Source organism: Scyliorhinus canicula, chromosome 8, assembly GCF_902713615.1.
Source record: "Scyliorhinus canicula chromosome 8, sScyCan1.1, whole genome shotgun sequence".
Classification (NCBI taxonomy): Eukaryota; Metazoa; Chordata; class Chondrichthyes; order Carcharhiniformes; family Scyliorhinidae; genus Scyliorhinus; species Scyliorhinus canicula.
In genome coordinates this window covers 135,945,636-135,964,224 of record NC_052153.1, presented here as the reverse complement: position 1 = coordinate 135,964,224, position 18,589 = coordinate 135,945,636, and the positions used below count along the sequence as shown (strand labels likewise).

The following is an 18,589-nucleotide window of genomic DNA, read 5'->3' as shown; positions in this document are numbered from 1 at the left end:
AAATTGCTCACAGTATTATAAATGGGGCCTAACTAGTGCTTTATAAAGCCTCAGAAGTACATTCCTGCTTTTATATTCCAAGCCTCTTGAGATAAATGACAAAATTACATTTGCTTTCTTAATTACGGACTCAACCTGCAAGTTTACCTTTAGAGAATCCTGGACTAGGACTCCCAAGTCCCTTTGCACTTTAGCATTATGAATTTTGTCACCGTTTAGAAAATAGTCCATGCCTCTATTCTTTTTTCCAAAGTGCAAGACCTCGCACTTGCCCACGTTGAATTTCATCAGCCACTTCTTGGACCATTCTCCTAAACTGTCTAAATCTTTCTGCAGCCTCCCCACCTCCTCAATACTACCTGCCCCTCCACCTATCTTTGTATCATCGGCAAACTTGGCCAGAATGCCCCCAGTCCCGTCATCTAGATCGTTAATATATAAAGAGAACAGCTGTGGCCCCAACACTGAACCCTGCGGGACACCACTTGTCACCAGTTGCCATTCCGAAAAAGAACCTTTTATCCCAACTCTCTGCCTTCTGTCTGACAGCCAATCGTCAATCCATGTTAGTACCTTGCCTCGAATACCATGGGCCCTTATTTTACTCAGCAGTCTCCCGTGAGGCACCTTGTCAAAGGCCTTTTGGAAGTCAAGATAGATAACATCCATTGGCTCTCCTTGGTCTAACCTATTTGTTATCTCTTCAAAGAACTCTAACAGGTTTGTCAGGCACGACCTCCCCTTACTAAATCCATGCTGACTTGTCCTAATCCGACCCTGCACTTCCAAGAATTTAGAAATCTCATCCTTAACGATGGATTCTAGAATTTTGCCAACAACCGAGGTTAGGCTAATTGGCCTATAATTTTCCATCTTTTTTCTTGTTCCCTTCTTGAACAGGGGGGTTACAACAGAGATTTTCCAATCCTCTGGGACTTTCCCTGATTCCAGTGACTTTTGAAAGATCATAACTAACGCCTCCACTATTTCTTCAGCTATCTCCTTTAGAACTCTAGGATGTAGCCCATCTGGGCCCGGAGATTTATCAATTTTCAGACCTTTTAGTTTCTCTAGCACCTTCTCCTTTGTGATGGCAACCATATTCAACTCTGCCCCCTGACTTTCCTGAATTGTTGGGATATTACTCATGTCTTCTACTGTGAAGACTGACGCAAAGTACTTATTAAGTTCCTCAGCTATTTCCTTGTCTCCCATCACTAGATTACCAGTGTCATTTTGGAGCGGCCCAATGTCTACTTTTGCCTCCCGTTTGTTTTTAATGTATTTAAAGAAACTTTTACTATCATTCCTAATGTTACTGGCTAGCCTACCTTCATATTTGATCCTCTCCTTCCTTATTTCTCTCTTTGTTATCCTCTGTTTGTTTTTGTAGCCTTCCCAATCTTCTGACTTCCCACTACTCTTTGCCACATTATAGGCTCTCTCTTTTGCCTTGATGCATTCCCTGACTTCCTTTGTCAGCCATGGCTGCCTAATCCTCCCTCTGATAACCTTTCTTTTCTTTGGGATGAACCTCTGCACTGTGTCCTCAATTACTCCCAGAAACTCCTGCCATTGCTGTTCTACTGTCTTTCCCACTAGGCTCTGCTTCCAGTCGATTTTCGTCAGTTCCTCCCTCATGCGCCTGTAATTACCTTTATTTAACTGTAAAACCTTTACATCTGATTCTACCTTCTTTCTTTCAAATTGCAGACTGAATTCTACCATATTATGATCACTGCTTCCTAAGTGTTCCCTTACTTTAAGATCTTTTATCAATTCTGGCTCATTACATAACACTAAGTCCAGAAAAGCCTGTTCCCTCGTGGGCTCCATCACAAGCTGTTCCAAAAAGCCATCCTGTAAACATTCAATGAATTCCCTTTCTTTGGATCCACTGGCAACATTATTTACCCAGTCCACCTGCATATTGAAGTCCCCCATGATCACTGTGACCTTGCCTTTCTGACATGCCCTTTCTATTTCGTGGTGCATTTTGTGCCCCTGGTCCTGACCACTGTCAGGAGGCCTGTACATAACTCCCATTATGGTTTTTTTGCCTTTGTGGTTCCTCAACTCTACCCACACAGACTCCACATTGTCTGACCCTATGTCGTTTAGTGCTATTGATTTAATTTCATTTCTTTTTTTTTTAAATAATTTTTATTGAAATTTTTCGATACAAACATTTACCCCTACTACATTTTAAATTATAACACAACAAATCCCCCCTGGAAAATCCTCCCCACGCCCTCCCCCGCGCGCACCCCCCCCACCCTCCCCCCCCCCCCCCCCCCCCCCCCCCCCCCCCCCGCGCTACCAGTCTAGCAACCAAACCGTTTTTTCCCTTTCTACTGATGGCCTCGGGCAGTCATTGCCCGCGACCCCCCGCTGACGTGCTCCCTTCGCTGCTATCCCCCCCCCCTCCCTTCCCCCCCCCCCCCCCCCTTTCTCCCCGGGTTGCTGCTGTTTCGGCCTCCAGTTCCTATCTCTGATCCAGAAAGTCAAGGAAGGGCTGCCACCGCCGGAAGAACCCCTGTACCGACCCTCTCAGGGCAAATTTGATTCTTTCCAATTGGATGAAGCTTGCCATGTCGTTTAACCAGGTGTTAACACTTGGTGGCCTTGTGTCCCTCCACTGAATCAAGATCCTTCTCCGAGCTACCAAGGACGCAAAGGCCAATATTCCGGCCTCCCCTGCCTCCTGTACTCCTGGCTCCATCCCAACCCCAAAAATCGCTAGCCCCCACCCTGGTTTGACCCTGGTTCCCACCACTCTCGATACCGTCCCCGCCACCCCCTCCCAGAACTCTTCCAGTGCTGGGCACATCCAGAACATATGTACATGGTTCGCAGGGCTTCCCGAACACCTAACACACCTGTCCTCACCCCCGAAGAACCGACTCATCCTAGTCCCCGTCATATGGGCTCTGTGCAGCACCTTAAATTGGATGAGGCCCAACCTTGCGCACGACGACGACGAATTGACCCTCTCTGAGGCATCCGCCCATGTCCCATCTTCTATCTGCTCTCCCAGCTCCGCTTCCCACTTGTCTTTCAGCTCCTCTATCGATACCTCCTCCACCTCCTGCATTATTTTGTAGATGTCCGAGACCTTCCCTTCTCCGACCCAGACCCCTGACAGCACCCTATCACTCACCCCTCTATCGGGAAGCAAGGGAAATCCTTCCACCTGTCGTCTAGCAAATGCCTTCACCTGCAGGTATCTAAACGTGTTCCCCGGGGGGAGCTCAAATTTCTCCTCCAGCTCTCCCAGGCTCGCAAACCTCCCCTCTATGAACATGTCCCTCAGTTGCCTGATGCCCGCCCTGTACCAGCTCTGGAATCCCCCGCCAGTGTTCCCCGGGACAAATCTGTGGTTCCCTCTCAGTGGCGCCACCATCAGACCCCCCACTTCCCCCCTGTGTCGCCTCCACTGCCCCCAGATTTTAAGGGTGGCCGCCACTACCGGACTCGTGGTATACCTTGTGGGGGGGAGCGGCCATGGTGCCGTTACTAGCGCCCCCAGGCTTGTATTGCCGCAGGACGCCCTTTCCATACGTTTCCAAGCTGCCCCCTCCCCCTCCATCACCCACTTGCGCACCATCGATGCGTTCGCCGCCCAGTAGTATCCGGAAAGATTGGGTAGCGCTAATCCTCCACTGTCCCTACTCCGTTCCAAGAAACTCCTTCTCACTCTAGGGGTGCCATGTGCCCACACATAGCCCATAATGCTGCTAGTTACCTTCTTGAAGAAGGCCCTGGGGAGAAAGATGGGCAAGCACTGGAACAGAAACAAGAACCTCGGGAGGACCGTCATTTTGACTGACTGCACCCTCCCTGCTAGCGACAGCGGTACCATGTCCCACCTCTTGAACTCCTCCTCCATCTGCTCCACCAGCCTTGAAAAGTTCAGCTTGTGGAGGGTCCCCCAGTTCCTTGCCACCTGCACCCCCAAGTACCTGAAGCTCTTTACTGCTCTCTTAAAGGGGAGCCGCCCAATTCCCTCCCCCTGATCTCCCGGGTGTATCACAAAGACCTCACTTTTACCCACATTTAATTTATATCCCGAAAAGTCCCCAAACTCCGCTAGTATTTCCATTACCTCCGGCATTCCCCCTTCCGGGTCTGCCACATACAACAACAAATCATCCGCATAGAGTGATACCCGATGTTCCTCCCCTCCCCTTGTCAGTCCTCTCCACCCCCCTGAACCCCTCAGTGCCATCGCCAACGGTTCGATCGCTAATGCAAATAGTAAGGGGGATAGGGGGCATCCCTGCCTGGTACCTCGATGGAGCCCAAAATACTCTGACCTCCTCCCGTTTGTAACCACACTCGCCATCGGGGCCGAATACAGCAGCTTCACCCACTTGATAAATCCCTCCCCAAACCCAAACCGTTCCAGCGTCTCCCACAGGTATTCCCACTCCACCCTATCGAATGCCTTCTCCGCATCCAGTGCTACCACTATCTCAGCCTCCCCCTCCACTGCTGGCATCATAATCACATTCAACAGTCTCCGGACATTTGTGTTAAGTTGTCGTCCCTTTACGAACCCCGTCTGGTCCTCATGGATTGCCCCTGGCACACAATCCTCTATTCTGGTTGCCAGGACCTTTGCCAACAGTTTGGCATCTACGTTCAAGAGGGAGATAGGCCTGTAGGACCCGCACTGTACAGGGTCTTTGTCCCGCTTCAGGATCAAGGAGATCAGGGCCTGTGACATTGTCGGGGGCAGAACCCCCCCCTCTCGCGCCTCATTGAAGGCTCGCACCAGCACTGGACCCACCAAGTCCACATACTTCTTATAAAATTCCACCGGGAACCCATCCGGCCCCGGCGCCTTCCCCGCCTGCATCTGGCCTATCCCTTTAACTAGCTCCTGCAGCTCTATCGGCGCCCCCAGCCCCTCCACCCATTCCTCCTGGACCTTTGGGAACCTCAATCTATCGAGGAAGTTCTCCATTCCCCCCCTCCTCCTGGGCGGTTCAGACCGGTACAATTCCCTGTAGAAATCCCTGAAGACCCCGTTCACCTCTTGCCCCTTCTGCACTACGTTCCCTCCCTTCTCTCTCACTCCCCCAATCTCTCTGGCTGCATCTCGCTTGCGCAGCTGGTGTGCCAGCATCCTGCTCGCCTTTTCCCCGTACTCATAGACCGCGCCCTGTGCCCTTCTCCATTGCGTCTCCGCCTTCCTAGTGGTCAGTAGGTCAAACTGGGCCTGTAAACTGCGCCGCTCCCTCAACAGCCCCTCCTCTGGTGTCTCCGCATATCTCCTGTCCACTTCTATAAGTTCCCCCACCAGTCTCTCCCTCTCCTGCCTCTCCTTCCTTTCTCTGTGTGCCCTTATGGAGATCAGCTCTCCTCTGATCACTGCTTTCAGGGCCTCCCAGACTACCCCCACCTTCACCTCGCCCGTGTCGTTCGTGCCCAGATATCTCTCAATGCCCTTCCGGACCCTTCCGCACACCTCATCGTCCGCCAGCAGCCCCACATCCAGGCGCCACAACGGGCGCTGGTCCCGTGCTTCCCCCAGTTCTACCTCTACCCAGTGTGGTGCATGGTCCGAAATCGCAATGGCCGAGTACTCCGTGTCCTGCACTCTCGAAATCAGCCCCCTGCTCAGTACAAAAAAGTCTATTCTGGAGTACACCCTGTGGACGTGGGAGAAAAAAGAATACTCCCTCGCCCTTGGCCTGCCAAATCTCCAAGGGTCTACCCCCCCCATCTGCTCCATGAACCCCCTTAGCACCTCTGCCGCTGCCGGCCTCCTATTCGTCCTGGAACTCGATCTGTCCAGCCCAGGGTCGAGCACTGTATTGAAGTCCCCCCCCATGATCAGGCCCCCTGCCTCCAGACCCGGAATGAGGCCCAACAGGCGCCTCATAAAACCCGCGTCATCCCAATTCGGGGCATACACATTCACCAGCACCACATTCTCTCCCTGCAGCCTACCCTTCACCATCACGTACCTACCCTCCTTATCTGCTACCACCTGCGCCGCCACGAACGACACCCTCTTTCCCACCAAAATCGCCACCCCCCGGTTCTTTGCGTCCAAGCCTGAGTGGAACACCTGTCCCACCCACCCCCTTCTCAGGCGTACCTGGTCTACTACTCTCAAGTGAGTCTCCTGCAACATTGCCACATCCGCCTGCAGTCCCTTTAGGTGTGAAAAAACCCTTGATCTCTTGACAGGCCCATTCAGCCCCCTCACGTTCCAAGTAATCAACCGGGTCGCGGAGCGACCCGTCCCTTTCCCCTGTCTGTTAGCCATGTCCTGTCCCCTGTTCGCCCCGGGTCGACCCTCCCCTTCTGACCCGTTCCCCATGGCGATGGCCCCTCCCCCTCTCTCCTCCCGTTCTTCCCTTCCCGTCCTCGGCCTTTCCAGCAGCAACCCGGTATCCCCCCCTAACCCCCCTTCCCCCCCCCCCCCCTGGCTAGGACCCCTCCTAGCCGCGGTGTATCCACCATCGTACTCCCGAGAGTCAGCTGGTTTTCGCTGACCCGGCTGCCCCTGCCACACTCCGACTCCTCCCGATGTGGGGGGGGAGGGGCCTCCCCCCCCCCCTTGCCATCCCTCTCTGACCCCGCTTCAGCGCGGGAAAAGCCGCCATTGCTGGCCACACCCCACTCTTCTCTCCTCCCCCTTCCTCCGTCCCGCGCGCGGGAAACAGGGGAAAGCCCGCGCTTTCGCCCGGCCACACCCTACCCCGCCATCTTCAATTCCACCCCCGTCCCCATCCAAGCCCATAAAAAAGCCCCCTTAAAACGAGAGGAAGAAAAAAGAGAAAAAGAAAACACGCATAACCAACTTGCACCCCCCCCCGTCCCGCCTCCCCAACTTAACAATATAACAATATAAATAACAAATCTCAAATAAATACATAAGTACATAACTATGCCTGCATAACTAAATAACTACCCAATAATAACGTATTTAACCATCACCCTCCATCGAACAGAACAGTGACCATAACCCTTAAAGAACAGATCAAAAAGCAGTAAAAAAAAAAAAAGCCCCCCCTACAACAACAATAATTAAGGGAAGTTGGCAACGGGAAGAGACACACAAAAAGGAACAAAGAAACCCCCCATAACACAAGTTTCAAAGAAACCAAACGATCCATCAACTTTAACCAAGTTCCGACCTGGCCTAAGAAACACATGGGCCACTTGATCAGTCAAGGGTACTCGGGCGGCCTCGACCGCCGGCGTTCCCAAGTTCTAGTTCAGGTCCAGCTTTTCCTCCCGAACAAAAGTCCATGCCTCCTCTGGGGTCTCAAAGTAATGGTGCTGGTCCTTGTAGGTGACCCACAAACGCGCTGGCTGCAGCATTCCGAACTTGATCCTCTTTGCGTGCAGCACTGCCTTCGTCCGGTTAAACCGGGCCCGCCGCTTTGCCACCTCCGCACTCCAGTCCTGATATATCCGCACCGTCGAATTCTCCCATTTGCTGCTTTTCTCCCTCTTGGCCCACCTCAGCACTTTCTCCCGATCACAGAAACGCTGGAATCGCACCAGCACCGCCCTCGGGGGCTCGTTCGCCCTAGGCCGCCTAGCCATGACCCGATATGCTTCTTCCAGCTCCAGGGGCGATGGACCGGCCCCCTCTCCCATCAGGGAGCTCAGCATCTCCGCTACATATTTCGGGAGATCAGGCCCCTCCAGGCCTTCTGCTAGGCCCAGGATCCTCAAGTTCTTCCGCCTCATTCGAGTGTCCAGCTCCTCAAAGCGGCTCTGCCATTTCAGGTGGAGTGCCTCGTGCACCTCCACCTTTCCCACGAGGACCGTGGCTTCCTCCTCCCTCACCGCCATCTCCTGCTGCAGCTCTCTTATCGACGCCTCTTGGGTCGCCTGGGCCCCCATCAGCCTTGTGGTCGTCGCGTTCATGGACTCTAAGAGTTCCACTTTCAGCTCCGTAAAACACCGGAGGAGAGCAGCCTGCTGCTCCTCCGCCCATTTTCTCCAATCTTCTAGCGCGCCACCGGCCGCCATTTTGGTCCTCTTCCCCCGCTTTTTTCGGGGAGCTGCTGCTGCTTTTTTTGTCGCCCCACTCCGAGTACCGACCATAAAGTTGGTCTCACTCTCCTCAGGGAGCCTTCCCCCACCGGGATTCGTCTTTACAGTACCGTCGGGGCCCTCCAATCGGCCCTTAAACACCTTTGTCGCAGGAGCTGCCAAATGTGCGACTTAGCTGGTCATAGCCGCAACCGGACGAGCTTAATTTCATTTCTAATTAACAAGGCAACCCCGCCCCCTCTACCCACCTCTCTGTCTTTTCGATAGGTTGTAAATCCCTGGATGTTTAACTGCCAGTCCTGAACCCCCTGCAACCACGTCTCTGTGATGCCTACCACATCATACCTGCCAGTCACAATCTGGGCCACAAGCTCATCTACCTTGTTCCGTACACTGCGGGCATTTAAATATAGCACCTTTAATTCCCTATTGACTGTCCCTTTTTGTTTTCTTAGTGTGGTGGACCTTGGTTTACTGAGCCTTTCCATACACTGTGTCATATTTTGTGAGATGGGGACTATCGTAACCTCTCCTGAGCTCTGTCTTTTCGTGATTTTTTGTAATCCTAAGCAGCTACGCTTCCCACTGATTCCTTCACCTCTTGGTTCCCTGACTTTCCCTTCCCCCCCAATCTCTAGTTTAAAGTCCTATTGGCCACCCTATTTACTCTTTTCGCCAGAACACTGGTCCCAGCTCGGTTCAGGTGGAGACCATCCCAACGGTATAGGTCCCCCCTGTCCCAAAACTGATGCCAGTGTCCCATGAAAAGGAACCCCTCTTTCCCACACCACTCTTTCAGCCACGTGTTAACTTCCCTTATTCTTGCCTCCCTATGCCAATTTGCACGTGGCTCGGGCAGTAATCCGGAGATTATGACCCTTGAGGACCTGTTTTTAATTTGAATCCTAACTCTTTATAATCTCTAAACAGGTCCTCTTTCCTAGACTTGCCTAAGTTGTTGGTACCGACATGGACCACAACAACTGGATCCTCCCCCTCCCTCTCCAATATCCTTTCAAGCCGGTCAGAGATGTCCCGCACCCTAGCACCGGGCAGGCAACATACCATGCGGGACCCTCTATCCTGCTCACAAAGGATACTATCTATCCCTCTGATAATAGAATCCCCTACAACTACAACTTGCCTATTTACTTCCTCCCCTTGAATGGCCTGCTGAACCATGGTGCCTTGGTCAGCTGACTCATCCTTCCTGCAGCCCTGTTCGCCATCCACACAGGGAGCAAGTGCCTCGTACCTGTTGGACAGGGTCAAGGGCTGAGGCTCCTGAGTTCCTGACTGCTGGTTCCCTTTACCTGCCTGACTTGCAGTCACACCCTGCTGTCCCTGGCCACTGGCAGGATTTAAACTATTTACTCTGACAGGTGTGACTGCCTCCTGAAACAAAGTGTCCAGGTAAGCCTCCCCCTCCCGGATGTGCCTCTGTGTGTGAAGCTCAGACTCCAGCTCATCAACTCTGAGCCGGAGTTCTTGATCTAATATTGATCTAATGCTGCATATTCAGAGGTACGGTTTGGAGGGAGTACTGCACTATCAGAGGGACAGAATTGAGAGTGTTGAATTGCTGGAGAGTCAGTACGAAGGGAATGCTTCACTGTCCGACATGCAGTTCTGTGGAAATATTGTAGTATTGAATCGATCTATTGATGGAGCATTGCAGTCAATCTCATAGTGGCTGCACTGAGAGAGTGTAGCATTCCCTTTTGCCCTCCCTCTACACCCTATTGGAACCATCTCCGTACTGCTCTCAAGTATCACTGATAGTTCAAAGGGTCACATTCCTTTACAGTTATAAGATAACACAATGCTGCCTGTGAAAATGAAATGAAATGAAAATGAAAATCGCTTATTGTCACGAGTAGGCTTCAATGAAGTCACTGTGAAAAGCCCCTAGTCGCCACATTCCGGCGCCTGTTCGGGGAGGCTGGTATGGGAATTGAACTGTGCTGCTGGCCTGCCTTGGTCTGCTTTAAAAGCCAGCGATTTAGCCCAGTGTGCTAAACCAGCCCCATGAGGGCCAGGAACCCAGGTTCGATTGCAACCTTGGCTGACTGTGTGGAGTTTGACGTTATCCTGTGTCTGCATGGGTTTCTTCCGGGAGCTCCAGTTTCCTCCCACAGTCCAAAGATTTTTTAAAAAATTTGAGTACCCAATTCTTTTTTTTCTAATTAAGGGGCAGTTTAGTATGGCCAATCCACCTACCCTGCACATCTTTTTGGGTTGTGAGGGTGAGACCCCTGCAGACACGAAGAGAATGTGCAAACTCCACACGGACAGTGGCCCGGGGCAAGGATTGAACCTGGGTCCTCAGCGTGAGGCAGCAGTGCTAACCACTGCACGTGCCGCCCTACCCACAGTCCAAAGATGTGCAGGTTAGGTGGATTGACAATGCTAAATTGTCTCTTGGTATCCAAAGGTTAGGTGTGATGACAGGGATAGGGCATAGGTAGGGTGCTCTTTCGAAGGGTCGGGCAGACTCACTGGGCCGAATGTCCTCCTGCACTATAGTTAATTCTATGATTCTAACTGGAAAATCAGCATCCTGGCCATTTCAGGTGACTGTTAGATTTAGAGTCCAAAACAGCCTAACGCCTGGATTCATCTCACAGTATTGATACAATTCTACCCAAATTGAACTGACTGAAAAGTATTTGCATTTCACCACAGATCATAAAAAATGTAATTTGCGGACTCTTTATGCTGGAGTGCAGTGACTTTGGTGCAATGCATGTAAATGCACACACAATTCCCTATCACAAAAACATTTCAGAGCTTTTTGTCTTTCACCATTGACTTTCAGATCTTATTGGCTTTTCTGCTGAAGTAAACATTGGAGACAGGAGAAATTATTATGGGGAATGAAGAAATAGCACAGATACAAGTGTTTTGTGTCTGCAGGAGAAGACACAAAAACACACCAGAAATGGAGGGTAACAAAGGGGCTACTACCAGTGAGGAGTTTAAAGTTCAAATCAATATTAATATCACCATAGACAATGTATTGCATTAAAGGAATAAAAGCTGAGAGATCCCCAAGACCTGGTGGCCTGGTTCTAAAAGAGTTGCTGCAAAGATAGAGACGGTTGTGCTTTTCCAAAATTCTCTGGAGTCTAGAATAGTTCCAGCTGATTGGAAGTTAGCAAATATGAAACCGGTATTTGATAAAGGGGGGAGAGAGAAAACATACCAGTTAGCCTGACACTTGTCATCGGGAAAATAATAGAATCCACTATTAAGGAAATGTTAACAACACACTTAAGATCATAATGTAATCAGACAAAGTTCACATAGTTTCAAGAAGGAAATCATGTTTGACATTTACTGGAGTTTTTTTTAGGGATGTAACCAGTAGGGTAGACAAAGAGGAGACCCAGTAGATTTTAGAATCATAGAATTTATGGTACAGAAGGAGGCCATTTGGCCCATTGAGTCTGCACCGGCTCTAAGAAAGAGCATCCTACCCAGGCCCACATCTCCACCCTATCCCCATAACCCAGTAACCAACACTAAGAGAAATTTTGGACACTAAGGGCAATTTAGCATGGCCAATCCACCTAACCTGCACATCTTTGGACTGTGGGAGGAAACTGGAGCACCCGAAGGAAACCCACGCACATACGGGGAGAACGTGCAAACAGTGACCCAAGCCGGGAATCGAACCTGGGAACCTGGAGCTGTGAAGCAATTGTGCCAAATTCCAATGCTACCGTGCTGCCCTTATATAGATATAGTACATTTGGACAGGAAACAGAGATTAGGGTTAAATGGGACAACTTTAAATTGACAGGCTGTAACCAGTGGACTGCTGCCAGGATCATTGCTGGGGACTCAGAAATTACTGACTTTAATAAAGAGACTAGGAGTACTATATCCAAGTTCACTGATGTTATATTCTTTGTTGTAACCACAAAGAGAAAGAATCAGAGATGGCGCACATCGAGTTCGAATAACAAAGTGCAAAGAGATTATTTACACGATGTTGCTCAAACAGGGTACAATGGTGAACTCCACAGAAGCCCGCAAAACACTCCGATGACGTAATTGCATAACACGTGACATTACACCAGCCGATGGGGTTACTCTGATAAATAACATTGACATCAAAACGTTAGGTAGGAAAGTAAGATGTGAGGACACAAAGGCTGCAAAGATATATCGATAGGTTAAATGAGTGGGTAACAAGGTGGTTGATGATTAATGATGTGGGTGGATGTGAGGTCATTCACTCTGGTGATAAAAAATTCACAAACAGAATATTTTTTACAAGGCGCGAAACTTCTAAATATTGTTATTTAGAGAAACTTGGGTATACTTATACAAAGAACACAAAGTGAGAATGGAGGCACAGCAAGCAGTTAAGACGGCAAATAGTATGCTGGCCTTTATTTTAAGGGCATTGGAGTACAGGAATAATGACATTGCGACAATTGTTTCGGACATTAATGAGACAACACTGGAGTACTGTCTTTGGTTAAGGGGTTGATCATTTAGGACTGAGGTAGGGTGAAATTCCTTCAATGCATGTGAGGACCTGTAGGCCTATCCCTACAACTATTCCTTTGTTACATTCAGGAGAGATACTCCTCAGAAATGAGGAGAAAAGAATGAGAATGGACACCAAATGTCCCTCCCGCATTTGACCCCATCCATGAATACCTAAATCACTTACCCACCTCCCGGCAGTGGTGCTGCTCCTATTTATGGTGATTGAAGAATGGAGACCATAAAGCATAGATTATCACCATGAAATACAAATGAGAAGAAGAAAAGACAGAATCTATCATGCAACCCCTCTACCATACCACCTACAAAGTGCAGCATTTAGCTAGAAGGAGCACGCTGAGAGGTGTCTGTCATAATATACACCAGTATATCATGGTGCAGACACACATACTGATGGGCATACACTAGGACCAATCAACATGCACAAACACTGCAGCCAATCACCAGTTAGAACACACTCACTATAAAGACAGAGGGCATCACTTTTCCCGCTCATTCAGGATGCTGCCTCTCAGAAGCACAAGAGCTTATCAGTTACAGTACAGACTCTCACCACGTGCTGAGTGATTCAACTGGTTAGGACAGGCACAGGTCTCTAGTTAATCTAGCATCGTGTAAACCCACAGTAATAGTATGTCTAGCAATTTATAACAGTTAACAAAATAGTGTTGAACCATCTTCAGTGTTGATGGCCTGTATGTGCTTCACGGATCCAGAGTGGCCAACACATCATGGTACCAGTAGTTGAGGGATGTTAGAACTTCTGAGACCTACCTGCTAGTGATCAGCCTTCCACCAGTTTACAGCCATCCTGCAACATGGACAGCGACCGCCCGCCGCCGCCGCTCCGCATTACCGGCAACCTGGGGTCCAACTGGAAAATCTTCAAACAGCGCTTCCAGCTATACCTTGAGGCAATGGACCTGGAAGCTGCCTCAGACGCACGGAAGATTGCTCTCTTCCTCGCCACAGCCGGGGACCCCGCAATCCACATCTTTAATTCTCTCACCTTCGCCGACGGGGAAGATAAATCTAGGTTCAAGACGGCCCTCCTAAAGTTTGACAGCCACTGCGTTGTCGAGGTGAATAAAAGCTTCAAACGCTATATCTTTCAGCAGCGCTTACAGGGTAAGGACAAACCGTTCCAATCCTTTATCACCCACCTCCGTGTCCTTGTGCAGTCCTGCAACTACGGGTCCACCTCTGACTCCATGATACGCGACCAGATCGTTTTCGGTATTCAGTCGGACCTCCTTCGCCAGCAGCTTCTTAAGGTCAAGCAGCTCACCCTGTCAACTGCCATTGAGACCTGCGTGTTCCACGAACACGCCACCACGTGGTATTCCCAAATCCAGGTGGCTGAAACAGCGGCTGCAAGCTTGCCACGAGACAGAACAGGTCCAGGTCATCAAATCGCTCCAGGGCCTAAGCCTGGATGAAGGCGGCCATTTCGCGGGCTCCTGCGCTTGGACGCACTGAACAAGGCGACGTTGAAGTCCAGATTTTACATTGAGCTACAGATTGTACTCCACGTTATTGCCTTCATGGAATTCGCAGAGGCCAAGACCTTAGGCGGATTGTCGAATATTTTTACAGAGTTACCGGATATCACCATTCTACATTTTTTCACCACCGCTTAGCCAGAAATCTGCTAGGGACATATGAGGGGGATTCTTTTCCGGATTAGGTATGAGTGCATCACATAAACAGGATAAATGATTGGATTGGTTGGATTTGTTTATTGTCGCGTGTACCGAGGTACAGTGAAAAGTATTTTACTGCGAGCAGCTCAACAGATCATTAAATACATGAAAAGCAAATGAGAGAAAATACATAATAGGGCAACACAGGGTACACAATGTAACTACAGAAACACCGGCATCGGGTGAAGAAAAAAGGGTTAATGAGGTTAGTCCGTAAGAGGGTCGTTTAGGAGTCTGCTAACAGCAGGGAAGAAGCTGTTTTTGAGTCTGTTCGTGCGTGTTCTCAGACTTTTGTATGTCCTGCAAGATGGAAGAAGTTGGAAGAGTGAGTAAGCCGGATGGGAGGGGTCTTTGATTATGCTGCCCGCTTTCCCCAGGCAGCGGGAGGTGTAGATGGAGCCAATGGATGGGAGGCAGGTTTGTGTGATGGACTGGGCGGTATTCACGACTCTGAAGTTTCTTGCGGTCTTGGGCCGAGCAGTTGCCATACCAGGTTGTGATGCAGCCAGACAGGATGCTTTCTATGGTGCATCAGTAAAAGTTGGTAAGAGTTAATGCCGAATTTCCTTAGTTTCCTGAGGAAGTATAGGTGCTGTTGTGCTTTCTTGGTGGTAGCGTCGATGTGAGAGGATTGAAGAATGAGTAGCGCCAGAACTCATAGAAACACTGCTATTCCCGCGCCAGCATCATATGACCCCCGGTTTCATATTTTGTAAAGAGGTGCACAGGAGTGCAAAGGATATTTAAATATACAAACCCACCGTTCACCTCAATGAAATTAATATTGTTGTGAACCTACCTGTAAAGGTGTTATCTGACCATATGAAAAGTAGGCTGACAAAGATGTACACTAAAAGGGTTTTTTGTTCCCTATTTGCTATCTATAGGTGCTTCATTCCAAATATTTATGCTGCTCTTGCCACAGCAGCTCTGATGCCCTTACTGTGCCTTGTGGGAGTATTTGTGATATTTATATATATCTATCAGATGATTCAACAATGGAAATCCTATGATGATGTTTTCAGAGGAAAAGCTAATAGCACAGGTAAGGACAACATGAATGTTACAGTTTGAATGAGCTACAGCAGTCATAATACTTTCAATATTTTAAAAAGTATATTTTTCCATATTTTTTCTTTGTATTTGTGATGGTATTGAACAATGTGATGCAGCAAGGATGAAAAATCTCCTCTGCATTTAAATCTCTCCTTTTGATATATTCAGCCCTAGTTGCATTTTTCTTTTTTACATCACAGTCTGACAATTAAAATAATAGTAACACAGAATTGCTGAATGGATCCTGCCACATTAGCTGGTAAAATTTAAATAAAATGATAAAATTTGGAATTGAAAGCGAATCTCAGTAATGGTGGGAAGAGCGGCCACAAACCTTTAGCAGAAAAGGGACACAGCACAATACAGTAAAGTAATCAAGTCAGAGGGAGTACTGCTTTATTAAGTTTCAAGAGAGTAAGGCAAGGTTGGATGGCCTCTACTTTAATGCCAGGAGTATTTAACGTAAAACGGATGAGTTAAGAGCGAGGAGTGACATGTGGAATTGTGATATTATAGCCATCACAGAGACAGCACTGAGGTAAGGACAGGTTTGGCAGCTACTGGGATATAGAATCTTCAGTAAAAGACGAGGAGGCGGTTATTAGTTAAGGAGTCAGTTGCAGTAGTAAGGAGAGATGATATCTTGGTGGGGGGCATCGAATGAATCTTTATGGGTAGAATAAAAAGGTTCAGCCACATTGCTGGGTGTTTATTATAGATCCGCAGTCAGTGGGAAATTGAGGAGCAAATATGTGAATAATTTGCAGAGGTGAGTAAAAATAATAATAATGTGATATCAACTTTTCCAACATTTATTGGGATAGTCGTAGTGTTAAGGGCTTAGATGGAGTGGATTTCTTAAAATATATACAGCATAACTTATTAGGTTAAATATGTAGAGGGTACAACAAGGAAATGCTGGACCTAATTCTGGAGAATGAGCTGGACAGGTGATTGAGGTGGTGGGGAGCATTTTAGTCATAGCGACCACAACATGTTACAACTTAACTTGTTATGGACAAAGAAATAGCCATGTTGCAAAAAAAAAGTTTTGCATTGGGGAGAGGGGATTTAGTATAATAAGGCAAGATCTGGCCAAGGTAGACTGGGAAGAGCTACTTGTTGGGGAATTTACAGAAGAGCAGTGGGGACAGTCAAAAAGGAAATGGGGAGGGTACAGGCCCAACATGTTCCCGCTCGGGTGATAGGAAGGATAACAAACGCAGAAAACCATGGATGATCAGAGATATTCAGGGTACAATGAGATCTCCCTGACTGTCAATACTCTTGAGGGATCTACCATTCACTGTATATTTCCTACCTGTATTAGACCTTCCAAAATGCATTACCTCACATTTTCCCGCATTAAACTCCATCTGCCATCTCTCCGCCCAAGTCTCCAAACAATCTAAATCTTGCTGTATCCTCTGACAGTCCTCATCGCTATCCGCAATTCCACCAACCTTTGTGTTGTCCACAAACTTACTAATCAGACCAGTTGCATTTTCCTCCAAATCATTTATATATACTACGAACAGCAAAGGTCCCAGCACTGATCCCTGCGGAACACCACTAGTCACAGCCCTCCAATCAGAAAAGTACCCTTCCATTGTTACTCTCTGCCTTCCATGACCTAACCAGTTCTGTATCCATCTTGCCAGCTCACCTCTGATCCCATGTGACTTCACCTTTTGTACCAGTCTGCCATGAGGGACCTTGTCAAAGGCCTTACTGAAGTCCATGTAGACAACATCCACTGCCCTACCTGCATCAATCATCTTTGTGACCCCTTCGAAAAACTCTATCAAGTTAGTCAGACATGACTTCCTCGTCACAAAACCGTGCTGCCTCACGCTAATACGTCCACTTGCTTCCAAATGGGAGTAGATCCTGTCTCGAAGATTTCTCTCCAGTAGTTTCCCTACCAGTGACATACGGATCACTGGCCTGTAGTTCCCTGGATTATCCTTGCTACCCTTCTTAAATAAAGGAACAACATTAACTATTCTCCAATCCTCCGAGACATCACCTGAAGACAGTGAGGATCCAAAATTTCTGTCAAGGCCTCAACAATTTCCGCTCTTGCCTCCTTCAGTATTCTGGGGTAGATCCCATCAGGCCCTGGGGACTTATCCACCTTAATATTTTTCAAGACGCCCAACACCTCGTCCTTTGTATTTCAATGTGACCAGGCTATCTACACACACTTCTCCAGACTCAACATCCACCAATTCCTTCTCTTTGGTGAATGCTGATGCAAAGTATTCATTTAGTACCTCGCCCATTTCCTCTGGCTCCACACATAGATTCCCTCACCAGTCTTTCAGTGGGCCAACCCTTCCCCTGGCTACCCCCTTACTTTTTATGTATGTGTAAAAAGCCTTGGGATTTTCCTTATCCCCATTTGCCAATGACTTCTCGTGACCCCTTTTAGCCCTCCTGACTCCTTTCTTAAGTTTCTTTCTACTTTCCTTATATTCCACACAGGCTTCTTCTGTTCCCAGCCTTCTACCCCTGACAAATGCCTCCTTTTTCTTTTTGACAAGACCCACAATATCTCTCGCTATCCAAGGTTCCTGAAATTTGCCATCTTTATCCTTCTTCCTCACAGGAACATGCCGGTCCTGAATTCTTTTCAACTAATATTTGAAAGCCTCCCACATATCAGATGTTGATTGACCCTCAAACATCTGCCCTCAATCTGGATTCTTCAGTTTCTGCCTAATACTGTTATAATTAGCCTTCCCCCAATTTATCACATTCACACTTCGTCCACTCTTATCCTTGTCCACCGACACTTTAAAACTTACTGAATTGTGGTCACTGTTCCCGAAATGCTTCCCTACTGACACTTCTACCACCTAGCCGGGCTCTTTCCCCAATACCAGGTCCAGTATAGCCTCTTCCCTAGTTGGACTATCTACATATTGTTTTAAGAAGCCCTCCTGGATGCTCCTTATGAACTCTGCCCCAACTAAACCCCAAGCACAAAGTGAATCCCAGTCAATGTTGGGGAAGTTAAAGTCTCCCATCACAACAACCCTGTTGCTTTTACTCCATTCCAAAATCTGTGTACCTATCTGCTCCTCTATCTCCTGCTGGCTGTTGGGAGGCCTGTAGTAAACCCCCAGCATTGTGACTGCACCCTTCCTATTCCTGATCTCTACCCATATAGCCTCCCTCTGAGTTGTCCTCCCCCAGTACAGCTGGGATTCTCTCCCTAACCAGGCTCCTCCAACCCTTTTACCTCCCACTCTATCCCGCCTGAAACATCTAAATCCTGG

At 48.5% G+C, this 18,589-nt stretch overlaps 1 protein-coding gene across 6 annotated transcripts in view; it reads left to right on the top strand.

The window, feature by feature from the left end:
• adgrv1 (adhesion G protein-coupled receptor V1) overlaps positions 1–18,589 on the top strand; it is an 838,553-nt gene that overhangs the window by 730,454 nt on the left and 89,510 nt on the right. For all 6 annotated transcript variants that reach the window (XM_038805279.1, XM_038805282.1, XM_038805283.1 and 3 more), the window contains one exon: positions 15,137–15,294. In XM_038805279.1, coding sequence (XP_038661207.1) covers positions 15,137–15,294 — 158 coding nt within the window. The remainder of the gene's footprint in view (positions 1–15,136; positions 15,295–18,589) is intronic.